This window comes from Nyctereutes procyonoides, unplaced genomic scaffold (genome assembly GCF_905146905.1).
Source record: "Nyctereutes procyonoides isolate TBG_1078 unplaced genomic scaffold, NYPRO_anot_genome, whole genome shotgun sequence".
NCBI classification, from domain to species: domain Eukaryota; kingdom Metazoa; phylum Chordata; class Mammalia; order Carnivora; family Canidae; genus Nyctereutes; species Nyctereutes procyonoides.
This window is the reverse complement of record NW_026575040.1, coordinates 24,673,844-24,688,946: the sequence shown is the minus strand read 5'-3', so window position 1 is coordinate 24,688,946 and position 15,103 is coordinate 24,673,844. Positions and strand designations below refer to the sequence as shown.

General features: G+C 36.5%; 1 protein-coding gene across 1 annotated transcript in view; it reads right to left on the bottom strand.

The window, feature by feature from the left end:
- The window catches only part of ATP8B4 (ATPase phospholipid transporting 8B4 (putative)), a 227,912-nt gene that overhangs the window by 71,144 nt on the left and 141,665 nt on the right, over positions 1 to 15,103 (bottom strand). The window contains exons 11-13 of the mRNA XM_055320253.1: positions 9,712 to 9,800; positions 8,725 to 8,921; positions 2,700 to 2,908 (exon numbers count right to left, since the gene is read on the bottom strand). Of these exons, the coding sequence (XP_055176228.1) occupies positions 2,700 to 2,908; positions 8,725 to 8,921; positions 9,712 to 9,800 (495 nt within the window). The remainder of the gene's footprint in view (positions 1 to 2,699; positions 2,909 to 8,724; positions 8,922 to 9,711; positions 9,801 to 15,103) is intronic.

Below are 15,103 nucleotides of genomic sequence, written 5' to 3'. Positions count from 1 at the left end.
AAATGACATCCTAGGCAGAGCAATTCTCACCAATGCTAGAGCCTGGTAAGTATATCTCTGTCTTGGTTTGGACCAGATACATCTGTGCAATATCAAGGTCAAATTAGCATGTAAGCGTTAAACAATATCAGTGCCCCCCCCAATCCCTGCCCACGAAGAAAGCATAACAACTATGTGTCAAATATTTAAAAATAACTTTTCTTAGTATAAGCCAATGGGTGCTTATTATAGATAAATTGGAAAATACAAGATGTTTACAGTAGAAAATAAAAATTACTAATTGTCCCACCTGCTAGGGATAGCCAGTATTTATGGAATTTCATTCATGTTGATTGTGTGTGTGCATACATGTATTTATCATAGTGTTCAAAAATGTCTGGTTCCTTTTGTCTTAACCCAAGTGTGAGAATTTCTCTGGTTCATTAAAAGTTCTTTGTGAAACTAATTTTGAATGGTTGTATAATAGCTTCAAAGGATAATTTATTTTAGCTTTCCCCTCTTCAGAAGCTTTTAAGATTTTTCTAATTTTTACTTAGCATTCGAAGATTTAATGCCATTTGCTAAGACTATATTTCTTGAAATGATAATAAGAGTTCCTTGCATCAATCCTGTGCCAGGCGCTTGTATTATCACTCATCTTCATAACAAACTTGCAAGTTGAAGATTTTTACTCCTATTCTATAAGTGAGGGAAATCCATGAGAAGTTAACTAAACTGAAGCTAAAAAGTCAGCCTAAGCATGTTTCTGAACCCGAGTCTCTCTCTTTTCACTACACAATGCTATAACCTGATGAATTAGGTATTTGCTGTTTTTCTGGAGCACTGGACTAAACCTGGACCACTGTGTGACTGCTGAGTGGGCAGAGTCTCTGAGCCAGGGAATGAAACTCACCATCTTTCTGGAATTTAAATCTCAAACACAAACTCACTGGCCTTATGCTCCAGTCATTGTGCCATAGGCAGTAACTCATAACTGATAGAAATAAAACAAAGTTGTGCTTTCTTGTAAAATGAGCCCCCACTCTCTGCGCAAGGAACAGTGCTTATAAAACTGATGATAGAAGGGAAGAAAAGTTAAAGAAGTCAGAGAAAATAAAAGTTCTGAGCTAGAAGATTTACATAAATTAGAAGGGAATGCCAAATTTTCCCAAGGCTAGATCTATGATACAAACAAGAGTAACCTATAGGAAAACAAGAAAATGTGACTGTTAAACATTCTGTGATTGCCTTAGTAAGCATATATTTTAATGACATCATAAATGCATTATAAATTATAATGGTATTTAAAGTAAGGATCTGAAGGGTTTAGTTAAAGTTTTCAGTTCTGTATTTTACTACAGAAATTACAAGCCATATGGGATCTGGAAATTTGCAAAGATCTGGGGATATACATACTTTGTGAAAATCAAGGGCCTCCTCTAAAAATACTCCTGTGACAAACATCTCTACAAATAAATCCTGGTCCACGTGTCTGATAATTTCCATAGCATCATTTCCTAGAAGTGATATTATTATTATCAATATGTGCCATTACAAAAAGAATCCAAAAGGTCCTCCAAATTAAAAATATCTCTAATACTCTAAAAATTTCCCATTTAAACTACTCTTTGGGTTAAGCTAGTATTTTTAGAAAGCCTCTGAAAATAATGTCAAAAGGAAATTTTAGAGCAAATATTTTACCTATGAGTAATTATAATAGTAATATGGGAAGTGCACAATGTAACCTGTGGGCTTATGGAAGTCCAGGTTGAGAATTATCTGGTTCACTCCAAGAAACGGGGGAGGTCGAGCAGAGGAGAGGTAGGTTATAGGGGTCAGAGTAACAAAGGGATGTTAAAAGGCAGGAGAGTATTAAAATCAACTTCTTATATTTCTTAATTCTGTTCAAGATCAAATCTTACTTTAAAATATTTGGCAATGTGTGAACTTTCTAATCAGGAGACAAAGGGAAGCTTTCCCTCTGTCTGATGCTTCTTCTTGAGATTTCTGTACTAAAAATCTGGGCACTCAGAGTCCAGTGAAGCGAGATCAGGAATCCAGAGATACCCAACAGAAACCTTCTGCTGAGCTCCAATGCTTTCAGCAAAAGAACTGTCTGCTAACTGGCCAAAATCAGGGTGACAAGGGTCACATATAAATAGAATGCCTGAAAATCCTAATACAGAGCAAGTATCCTGACAAAAGCATACAAACAAGAATTAGATATTAATGAAAGCTTGTCTGGCCACTCAAAGTAGCCCTGTGCTGTGTGAATTCTTAGGAATGAATTGTAAATTCTTACAAATACAGACCCTAACATCAATTCCAGAGCTATTAGGAAGCAAGTATGAAACACTGCTTTTACTGAGCTAATTCAAGTTAACCAAGAATTTGTCCTCCCGGGGATATGGGTCTATTAACACCACAGAGCACAATCACACAAGTTGGAACACCAAAAGGAACCTCAGACAATATCATATCTAACCCCTATCTCTACCCATGAATGGTAACAAATCCAAAATTTCATCTAAATTATTCAACATTCATTGAACAAATATTTAGTGAGTGTTTATTATATGCCGAGCACTATGTTAGATGCTGGTGGTACCCATATTAATAAGAAGGCCCGCAATAAATGGTTTGGTTTCTTAAAATAGGATTGCTTATGTTTTTAAGGACTACTAACAATATCAATAAGAAAGAGAAACTATTTCTCTTACCATAGATTTTCCCATTAATGGAACATTTTTTGAAAGTCATGATATTTTGAGTAAGGGTTCCTGTTTTGTCGGAGAAAATGTACTCAATCTGGCCCAGTTCTTCATTGAGAGTGGTTGTCCGAGCTTCCGCAGGTGTGGATTTTCCAGAGTAATACATCCGCCGATCCCAGTTTATAAAATAACTGTGTCCCAAGCGAATTACTTCCATACTTCATCCACGAAAATGGAGAAAAAGAAATGCTCCATCAGCTTCAAAACATACAAAGCTTTCCAAAGTAAGAAGTCAATCAAAGTCTTCTGAGTATAGGGGAAAATGTGGATGCTCTGTCCCCAGGTCCTAGTGACCTTCAGAAGCATCTCAGCAGAGTTGGATCATAAACCTGTAACTCCATGAAAAATATAGACTTTGCATAAAATCTTGGGGAGTGCTCCATGATTCACCATTTATATTAAACAGGCCCAGTGGAGATTTCTTGTATAGACTAAGTTGACATTTCTCTTATATTTTAGGAGAAACTATGATTAAAGATGTATGTCAGAAAGAAGATCCGAAGAGATGTGGTATTGAGGACTTTCTAACACATTATTTGATTTGGCTTCACTTTGCCAAAAGAGGTAGAAGCAGTATCCCTGTAAAGCACTAAGCAAACCATAACAGATACTGAGTAAATCTCAATATAGTAATCACTGTTGTTATATTACTTTGCCCCTTTGCTAGAAAAAGAGCACTGTCTCATGATCCAGTGGTAATTTATGACTTTCCAACTCTAGAAGCAGAATTTCTGTGGCCAAAGGTATGAACTTTTAAAATTTTTGTCATATGTAAGGCTAAATCAATTTCCAAAAACGGTTAACAATGTCAGTTTCTGCAGATTACTGAAAATTATCATTTACTATATATAATATATACACATATATATCATACAAATGTTACCAACCTATCACTTGTCTTTTAGTTTTGTTTACATTATTTTTGACAGGAAGAAGTTTTCTTTTTAACTGATCAAATTTACCAATAGTTTATAGTTTCTGTTCTGGGAATTTTACTTGGATAGATTTTCTCTATGCCAAGATTATATATACAGACATCTATATTTTTCTCCTAGCTATTTACTGAATTTTCCACATTTAATTCCTTATCACAGTTGGAATTTTTAGAACTATGATGTATGTATGAGGTGCTAATTTTAATTTTTACAAGGCTTTTTCATCACCCTTTATTGAACAACAAATCCTTTCTTTACTATGTTGGGATGCTTCCATGTCACATATAAATTATTTTCCTCACTAGAATCTACTTTAGGATTTTAGCTTTATTCCTTAATATGTCATTTAATGCACCTTTCATTTTCCTTATTGCAGTTTTATAAAATTTGGCAATATCTGGGAGGATATAAGAGAATGCTTATTCTCCTCTTTTTAACAATTCTTAGCTGTAATCACTCCTTTATTCTTGCTGATAGAATCAATGTATTCATTTAAGCAAACTTTAAGATTAATATATCAGCTTTCTCATAAAACTTATTTGAGACTTAAATTAAGTCTACATTAAACTTGCAATTATTGGAAAATAACTGATATTTTAATATATAAATGCAACTTCAAGGAGAAGAATAAATCTTTCCAGTAATTCAATTTTGAAAAGTACTTCTATTGGTAAAGAGATTTAGTTTTAGTTTTGATTTGGCTTTGTTTTTCAGATAGGTCCACACCATAGCTTGATAGATGTGTTTCTGGATATTGTACCTTTTTATTGACATATCACTGTGTAAATTGTTTTTGCACTAAAGGAGAGCTCTTTGAATATTAAAAGCTTTTTCTAATATTAAGAAATGCTATTATGTCACAAAAGCAGACATTTAACTGAATTATCTTACTAAGAGCCTCACAGAATTATTCTTTAGGATTTCCTAGGTCTATAATCACATTGTCTATGCCCTTTCTTTCTAATATGGGTTATTACAGTTTCAGGTTCATGTCTTCTGTCCATTGATATTTTGGCTACATGTCTTAGTACACTAACAAAGTCATCCAGAAGAGTATAACACAGTAATGACAATAGCAGGGACCTATGGCTTATTTCTGACCTTAATGGGAATTAAGCCTTGGTTTTCTCACCTATAAAGTGAGAATGTTAACAGTTGCCTGATTATGCTAACTCTGAACATTTGTCTCCTTGATGACAAAAGATGATACCAAAATCCTTTCTAGGCATCGCATTCTGGGCTCCTATTATTTCCCTCCCCCAAAATGGTATGATGCCAGTTCATTTTCGAACAATTTAAATGGTACCACTTTTTTTCACTTAAACTAAAAAAATAAAAAAATAAAAAAAATCACACTATAACTCTGTAGAATCCTACAATATAGAAATAAATACGTCATATTTTACATTTGTTTATATATTTTCCTCCACACACACACTTCCTTGCAAATTCTTTGCTAGCTTTTCTATATCAGCTTTGTTTTCCTTATTCCATTCACTCAAAAAACATTAGCACTTACAGTAGACCAGGCACAGTGCTTTACCTGTCATATACAATCTGTTATTGTTGAATGAATGAATCCTGACCTTCTATTCCTTAATTTCACCAGTAAGGACATTAAGACCTATAAGGTAAGTGACTAACCCAAGGTCACACAAACAACCACAGAGCCAAAACAAGAATTCAGGCATTTGGTAAAGCCAATGCAGACCTGACCTTAAGAACGGCATTATGCAGTTAGCTGTATAAGCAATTTGAAGCTTTCATCTATCTGAAAGTGAGATAGGTCACTGAAAACTCAAAGCATAATAAATGGAATAACATTTGATCTTTCTGTATTACACTTCAAACCAATGGAAGTATTGTAAATTAATTTGAATTCTTAGATCTTAAAATAGTCTGTAGAGAGGAAGGATATCCTTTTTGTTTGGGAAAGAGGATTTAGGAGAGTCATAGTGGTACATTCAGCTCTCTGTCTTATAATAGCAGAGAAAAGGAGACAAATGTTCAGAATTAGCATCATCAAGTGCTTAGTGTTTTCTGTCTGACTGCTCAAAGAGCAGGGCTTATGTTTCTGCCTAATTCTGTGGCTAAACAAGCGATGTAGAAATGAGCTTCTTTTGCTTTGGAAAAAAAGACACCCAAAATCTAATCCTTGGGAGTACATGGCTGCATTTCTTATGATGATGTATTGAAAAAAAGTAGCTGAGTATGCTTGAATACTACAGATAAACAAACTGGCAGCATAGAAATATCCTACAAGGGATCCCTGGGTGGCGCAGCGGTTTGGTGCCTGCCTTTGGCCCAGGGCACAATCCTGGAGACCTGGGATCGAATCCCACGTCGGGCTCCCTGCATGGAGCCTGCTTCTCCCTCTGCCTGTGTCTGTGCCTCCCTCTCTCATTCTGTGTGACTATCATAAATAAATAAAAATTAAAAAAAAAAAGAGTTTTTTAAAAAAAAAAAAGAAATATCCTACAAACAACAACATCATTTGCTCACGTGGAATTGATAACCATTCAAAGCAAATTCAACACTTTTTATCTTCAACTGACATATAGTCCTAATTTATTCTTTGTACCTACTTGAAAACCTAGAGGAAGCTTTTACAAAAGACCTTCTCTCCAAACAGAAATACCTAGAGGTTCTCTTCTTATAAGTCTCAGGCTTTAGGATTGAGCAACCAGAAATTCCTTGGAATGCTCTTTCCCTCATGTTGAGATCAAAGTCATTGCTCTTGTTTGGTAAGGGGAAAGTTCACATTTACCCTCACCATTACTATGCCTTACCAAACACATACAGAACTCTACACTCCTTTTTTCTTTCTCTTGATGTCTTCACTGAGTAATAAACCAGACACAGCTTAGGGAGGGAGGAAAAACACTGTACCAGGTGTCAGAAGACTTGAGTTCGGATGTTGGTTCTATCCCTAATTAGCCCCATGAGCCTGAGCAAATCATCTCATTTCTGAAAGTAGTTGGGCAATAACTACTTCATCAGGTTGTTGGGAAACATAAGTAAGGTAAAGTATATGAAAGCACTTTCAATAATATATAAGATGTTATCTGGAGTAAGGTGGTATCATTTGGCATCAAAAGGAACTCAGAAATCAATTATTTTACCCCTGCCATTTTACTGAGCAGCACATGGTTCATAGGCAAACTAAGCCACAGAGAAGCTAAATGCTTTCTTCAAGGTCATAAAGTTATTCATGGTCATGCCAAGACCAGAATCTGGGTTTAGATTATTCCAATTGGGTTATCTTTTCACCACCGCAGGGGACACAGTAAGAGAAAAAGGAATGCTAAACTAGGAAGCTAGCCTTGACCTCTACATCAATCTTTCAAAGCATTAAATGAAAAATGCCAACACACTTCAAAGAAAGAGCATACACAGAATATACTTCCTTCATGAGGACATATGAAACTGCACATGTGCAGATGGTAAGCCACTATGAGCATTTATTGTTCATTTAGGACATAAAAGGCAAGCTATAAAAGCTGACCATAGCTCTTCTGGCAAAGAGCAGGATTTACTACAGACTTTAAAATTGAATACAAGCATGAGAGGTCCTCAGAATCAAAGATGAGCCAGTAGGATACAGTTTAAATAGAGCCTGATCTGACCACAGCCCCAGAAGGCTCAGAGCAATTTGTGGTGTTGTGGCCACATGCCACTACTTCAAGTCAATTTCCCACAACTTGACATTTCAGTTTCCTGACTGCTATCCAAAACAAGGGTGGATTTGTGCATTGAACTTCCCTTGCTTCATCATAGTTAGGATTTTGGAAAGAGAGAAATAGAAGCTTGTAAAAATTAGTGGGGATTTAGAGCTGGTAACTTTTTTGTATTGTTAAAATACTGGTGATGAGGAATGTCAAACAACCAAGTCTCATCTTGGCTCCAGTGTCTTTGGGATTGTCTGGCTCAGTCTTGGTAGGATTAGGATAAAAAAATATCTCAGGTATACACTCTAGGGCCAACTTCTAAGCCTTATCAAATACACATAAATATACATACATATGTGCATATAAAGACGTGTGTGTGTATGTGTGTGTGTGTGTGTGTGTAGAGACAGAGAGAGGGAGATCATTTTAGCTCTAATTTGTGAGAGCAAATCTAGAAATGACAGATCGTGTTGCAGTGGGAATTACAATTCATACTTCTTATCTAACAATGGACAAGTACTACCAACTATATATTTCAACTTCTTTATCTGATAGTTACTAATAATAGGAAAATTTAACATTCATTAAGCTCTTACAATGTGTCAGACATTCTTTTAAAGCTTTACAGTCTGTTTACTCTTCAGAGAATCCTATTAAGTATTTCATTACTTTTATTTTTTATTTTTTTAAATTATTTATTTATTTATTTATGATAGTCACAGAGAGAGAGAGAGAGAGAGAGAGAGAGAGGCAGAGACACAGGCAGAGGGAGAAGCAGGCTCCATGCACTGGGAGCCCGATGTGGGATTCGATCCCGGGTCTCCAGGATCGCGCCCTGGGCCAAAGGCAGGCGCCAAACCGCTGCGCCACCCAGGGATCCCTTTCATTACTTTTAAAATTGGAAACTGAGGCACTGGAAGGTGAAATAACTTGCCCAATGTTATAGAGCTACTCAGTGGTAGAATAGAATGCAAATCCAGGTATCTGGAGACAGACTAGTAGCAGGGAGGCATCATCACAATAGATCTCCCCAAATATTCTTCTGCTTCTTACCCAATATCAACCCAATTCTAACTGATCGGGTTGTATGAGATACTGTAGTCCATGTATTCCAAAGAATAACATTCCTAAGAAACCGAATCAAATCAAGAAGAAAATAAAATGCATTTATTATCATTGAAAATGCAAAAGTTAAACAGATTAAGCAGTTTAGTTGCCTCATTTGTAACAGATGTAGCAGATCATAAGCAGTTAGAGCAAGACATCTACCTCACTGTTGTAATTTTAAACAAAAATGATTACAGACCATGATCATGCACAGCAAAGTCTTTTGACAATGTGGCTTATCTAAAATATAAACTCTCATCTTACCTCACATATAGTGAAATGGGTACAACTGTATTGAGAATAATAATATATGACCAAAATGTTAAGAATCCTGAGAACACAGAGTTCTTCTCTCCTTCTTTCCAAAAGAGGAAAGTTCTGAATTGGTCTCCAACTTGATTCTCCCAGATTGAATTTCCTATTGCAAGAATAATTCCCAAGCATACCAGAAACCCAAAAATCTGAAATGAGAGTACAAGTCTGGTTAAGCAATATTACACAAAAGTCAGTTAACACAGTCAGATGCACAACATGAGAAGGCACAAGATTAACTGACAAAAGGGTAGGATGCAAGGAATAGTCAACTGTTTTTGGTAAATGGATGGTAGAAAAAAATCATTTCAAAAAATGTAGAAGAGAAAAAAAATTCAGAGGAAAGAGATAATCCTGGGCTAAGAAGATTTTAGAAGCTTTCGTAAAGGAGGAAAACTGTGACCTGGGCCTTAGAAGATTAATAAGCAGAAACAGCTACACAATTTGTGGAGCCTAGTGCAAAATGAAAATACAGGACACCTCGTTCAAAAATTACTGATAATTTCTACATGGCAACACCAAATCAATAAGCCAAGCATGGGGCCCTTCTGAGTGGGCAATCTGTAAAATTGCACAAGTCACCGTCCTGTGAAGCCAGCTCCATCCATAAGTGATATAGAGAGGATGCAAAGGTAAGACAACAAAGGGACCAAACTACCTTAAAAATTATGTTTTCTTTTTTAAAAATGAACACATGGAATTCCAAGACCATGACTGCCTCCATAAGCACTACCCTACCTCTCATGAGAAATTCTACCAGTGGTTGAGAAATCAATATAGAAAGTAGAGGGCAATATAACTGGGCTCCAGATGCAAATCCCCAAATACAGATTCCACAAGGAGAATAAAGATATCTGAAAGAATTCACAGCAAAATATGAGAAATATAGTAAGATAACAATGACTAGTGATTACACCTAATTTTATTATAGTATCTTACCCATAGAACTAGAGTATTCAGTAGTCTATCAATGCTTGTCCTCTTAAACTTTGTCTTACCACTGTTCTGTATTAATTTAGTGTCAGGACCTGCCAAAAAAAATTAAATAGCAACTTTAAAATGATTTGATGATGTATTATTATTATTATTATTATTATTATTATTTCTTAACATGTCAAATGTTCCTGTTTCTCAAAGTAATATAACTTCTATTAAGAACAGGGGCCATGATTAAGTTGTACACGAATTTCAAGTGGTAGCTTAACAACAACCCTGGAGACTACAAGAGAATTAGTCTCCTTAGAATAAGACAAATCCAGATAGAACCTATAGCTGAAAGGTTTGAAAAATGCTATTTTTCAAAAAGCTCCGTATGGATTGCTTGTAGTTGAAGGAGTGAAAGGTAACAAAGTGAGGAATAACTTGGGATGTTAAAAAGAATGCAGTAGTAAACACAATTCAGAACACTGAGACCAAAAATGGAAAGTTGAAATCAGAAATCAAATTCTGGATCTGTTTCCCAAAAAGATCTGAGATGCCTTTAACTAGAATAACTGTGAATAATACATCAACAAGTAAGTTAAACCTTTATTGTGTATTGCATGCTGTGTGTGTAATATACACTTTTTGTAAGGGCAAGAATTGTCTTAAATCTTACATTAGCTTTATTTCAGGTAAATACATTGACTCATATTTCCTAAGTCTCTTGCTCAAATAATTCTAAGAATATCACTAACTACTTTAGAGGTAGACAGCTAAATGACTAACAAAAGAGAATATTAGAATATTCTGCTAGGGAAATTCTGAGTGGACAGAGAAGATGCTAAATGGAAGCAATTAAGCTTTAATTATATCTGATACCTCCAGTGTTCATCTCTACATAGTCTTCCCATTATTATCATCAATCTATTTAACCACTGAATATAGGAGAAAGGAGAATTAAAAGAATTAAAGGAGAGAGGCACACATAAAATTTTATGCCATTCTAAAAGTTAGGAAAAATTAAAAAAAAATAAAAGGGAAAAATGGGCACATCCCTAGAAGACTTTCATTTACTTAAAAGACAAATGGGAGCAAAAATTAGGGTCTCATAAAATTCAATCTGGAGTTGGAAATTGTACCCCAGTGTCCTATTCCCAACTACTTCTTTGTAAAGGAGACCACCCACATTTTCTCAGAATTGTTTATTAAAATCATATGGACACTGAGGGTGGGAAGTATTTCTTGTATAGTAAAGATCACAAACAGCAAATAAAGTTTGTGATTAGTAAAAGCTAAAATGCTGACAGACCAGTTTTGTGATAAAAATATATATTTCTTATGCATATATACACACAGAGCAGCAAAGAATACACTTAAGAGGCTTTTAAGCATTTATTTAAACATATATAAATACTGATTCACACATCTCTTCTTCCCCTTAGTCACAGATCTTGAATTTTCTGCAGCTTTTGTTTCCTCATCTCCTACTTATTACTCGACCTAGTTTCAGATCTAGTATTATCATCAATACCCTCCATGCCTTCTTTCACCTGTCAGCAGCTGTTGACAATGACTATTCCATCCTTTTGAAACACATTCTTCCCTTAGCAGCTGTAATACAATGTTCTGCTTTTCCTCCAACCTCTTTGTGAAATCCTTTTCTTCCGAGATGCTCACCTCTCTCTACATAGCCACTAAGCACCGCGATTCCTTAACACTCAGGCATAGGCCATCTTCTCTTTTTTTCTGAATCCATTTTGCCTGGGAAATCTCATCTAAGACCACAGCTCCAATTACCATCTATAGACCACATGTAAATTTCCAGCACAGACTGCTCCTCTGAACTCTAAAATCATATATTTAATCACCTATATGTCATCTTCACCTGGATTCTTCTAAGGCCCCTCAAGAGCCCTGGCCCAGCCCAGCTTGTGATCTTCCCCCAGGGTGCCCTGCGCCAATGAATGGCACCACCATCCATCCAGTTGTGAAAGCTGAGAGAAGCCTAGGATTCTAGTCTATCTCCATGACTCCCACCCTAGGCCAAAGTACCATTTTCTCTCAATTGGACTATGGTAAAAGTCTAGTAACTTTGTCTCCCTGCATCCACTCTGCTCCCAACTTTAATGAATATTTTTCTCCTCCCCAACCCCAATCATACACTCTTACAGGAACCTACTATTTACCAACTTTACAAATACTGTAGGCAATAAAGATCTTTTCAGATTTCACACATATACACACATACCATCTGTTTGAAAAACTTACAAGGGCTTCCCAATGTTCTTAGGATAAAAACCAAAGTTCTGGATACAGACCACAGGTCCTTGGATGATCTAGTCCTAACCACATCTCCAGTAACATATCCAACTATATCCTCCATGTTCTCCTACCTCATACTGGCCTTCTGAAGTTTTTTACCTCACCATCCTCAGTCCTGGCCCAGGGCCTTTGTCCACAATGTGACTTTTAACTAGCTTGCTCCTTCTCTCATATCCCTCCATTATATCTCTTGTGCGCCCATGTTCTTTTTTTTTTTTTAAGAGTACTTATCTCAGTTTGAGATTATATATTCATTACTATAATTATCTGAGATTAAGTTCTCTTACTCCTACCAGAGTCAAAACCACATGAGTGAATGGACAGCATTTGTTTTTGCTCACATTCTTAATCAGGAATGAATAAGAAGTATAGTATCTATCACATAGTAGGCACTCAATAAACAACCATTTAATAAATCTATTAAGCACCTGATATGTTTTAAGCAATGTGCATATGTGCTTTTCATCTATTATCTCAGCTAATACTTAAAACAGTCCAAGTAATTAGGTATTATCATCCTTAATTCACTAATAATGAAACAAGCTTAAAGTATTTAACTTGCCTGAGCTTTCTTGTCTAGTATCAGAAGCAGAATTCAAATCCAGATATGTCTAACTCAGAATCTCTTTGTTCTTTACCACCATTTTTAAAACTATATGAAATGCTCCATTAATTCATTAATTCACTGACTCATTCAATTAATGTGTATTTAAGGCTATGACTCACTCAGATTCCAAACAGGAAATAGATGATGCACTGAACAAGGATAACTGGAGAAAAAAAAATTTTCTAAAGGGACTCTTTGCAAAAGTGTTGGTGGGGGTGAAATAACCAAAGGCTTAGAAGCAAACAGAATGTTTCTCTCCTAAGGTAGAAGGGAAGGATGATGGGAGGAAGTGGTTACTGGACCCTAAAGGACATATAGAGTTTCCAGCCTTTAAGAAAGAGTGACTTTAGGTTGAGAAACCTAGTCAACCTGAAGTGACTCCATAGGGAGGAAGTCTAGGGGAATAAATACCTTGATCTCAATGTTCTTTCTCCTTTTGCTCTCTTTCCAGGGATCCCCAATGACAGAGCATAACTATCAATCAAAATTCAAGGAAATTTAATAGGGTAAACCTTATAAATCAGCCTCCCAAGCAGAAAGAAGAGTGAAAGAAAGGTGACAGTAGATCTGCAGGGGCAAATGGAAGACATCCAGCAAAAATCTACTGTGCACCAAAATGGTGCTGACTACTATGGGTTCCTTAAATAAATAAGACTCCTCCACTCAGAAACAAGACTTCCTCGTCTCTTTGGTGAAAGAAAAGCTATTACCAGGGAGGCATGGCCTAGCTGTTAACGTATATTAGACCCTCACAAGTAAAGTAAACCATTTCTGTGTCAATTATATTCCTTACACAATCCTTAGTGATAATTACATCCAAGGTAATATAGAAAGAATAGTTAATAATTCATTTTGGGTAACTTTCATAAGGTCTAAGCGTTCACCTGGAACCAGTTCCTCAAATTAAGAGTTCTTAAAATTCAGGGGTTCTGAGACTCTCATCTGTTCAAATCTGACACTGACCAAACCAACCATCCCTCTGCCTGTCTCTATTCTAGTTTTCTATTAACATTCATGCCCAGACTAAAGTCAATGCAGACATTCTCTGCTTTATAAATATCTGCCTCATGAAGAACATCCAGGCATATCACAAAAGAGGATAGTTCCCCACTCTCGCCTACCAAGGTCCAAAGAGCAGTACATCAGACCAATGTGCAGTCTATGGAGCAGACAATGCACTCAGAATTGATGTTGGATGGAAGAAGCCAGGAAGGAAGGAAAGTAACATTTGTCAAGCATCCTCTTCCATATATATGCATTGTCTCCCTAAGCCTTTATAGTGACTCTCTAATGTACTCATTACCCCATGTTACAGCAGAAGAAACTAAAACTTAGGAAGTTTAAGTAACTGAGGCTTAACATCCTACAGCTGGTAAACAAATCTGATCCCAGCTCTGTCCAACCCGAATTCTGTGAGTTTTCTGTTATTACTTCTTGGGGGCAGACCTGTTCAACTTATCACCCACTTCTTTCTAGGTAGGTGCATTTTCTCAGAGCAAAACTTACGAAGGAAAACTTGGCTTCTGATGCTCACAGCATCTGTCCTAGCATAACATTCTGTAACTGAACCATAGTCCTGAATTAGTCATTCCAAACAAGTTCACAAAAATGCAAACAAAAATTCGGGCTCTAGTTCATTCCTAGGATAAAGCCCCCCGACTTCTCTGATGACAGGGAGCAAACCAGGACAGTCCTTCTCATTAAGATACCTTCCAGAAGTTTCCCTTTCATTAATGTGGGAAGATAAAGAGAGGGTAATGTATAAGCCTAGCTCTTTTCCTTAATGCAAGCAAGCTGGAAATAAAACATGTGATCACAGGTTTATTTCCCTAATGAATAAAAGCATCTGGTGAGAGAATTATGAAAGCAGATTTCTCCCCAGATAAAAGCCCATACACTGCCATACTTCTAGGGATTTCTGAAGTCCTTACAATGGCAATACCCCAAGCAGCAAGAGCCTTGCTAACACCCACAGCTGAGAGTATTTAGGGAGAATTGGGAGGGCTTTTCTAGGTTTGGAACACTTCTGAGTCTTTAATAAACATTCGTTGTTGTTGAGGAAAGTCAGTTAAGAAAAACATTCCAATTTTGATTGCACATATAGTCAACAGACCCAAAAACACATCTTAATTTGGTGTCATAATAGACAGGATTTTTAAAAATCAAGGCCTGGCAATTGAAGCCATGAGTACAATTTGAGTGGCTTTATGTAATGGAGCTACTGTATGCTTCTCAAGCAGGATAATGCCACTTTGGGCCTGTAAAGCAGAGGCAGGAAAAATAGCTAGCAGGAAGAGTAAGAGGCACTCTCCCCTCCTCCCAACCTCCTTCCCCGACCTCTGTCATGCACGGGGTTTCTAGGACCCACTGTCCTGCTGACAAACGGTAGAAGTTACAGAGCATAAACAGAAGATTGCAGGATCTCCAAGAAAGCTCTTTCAAAAGGATTGCCTGACCCCTGGAAACTACAAAATTAATAGC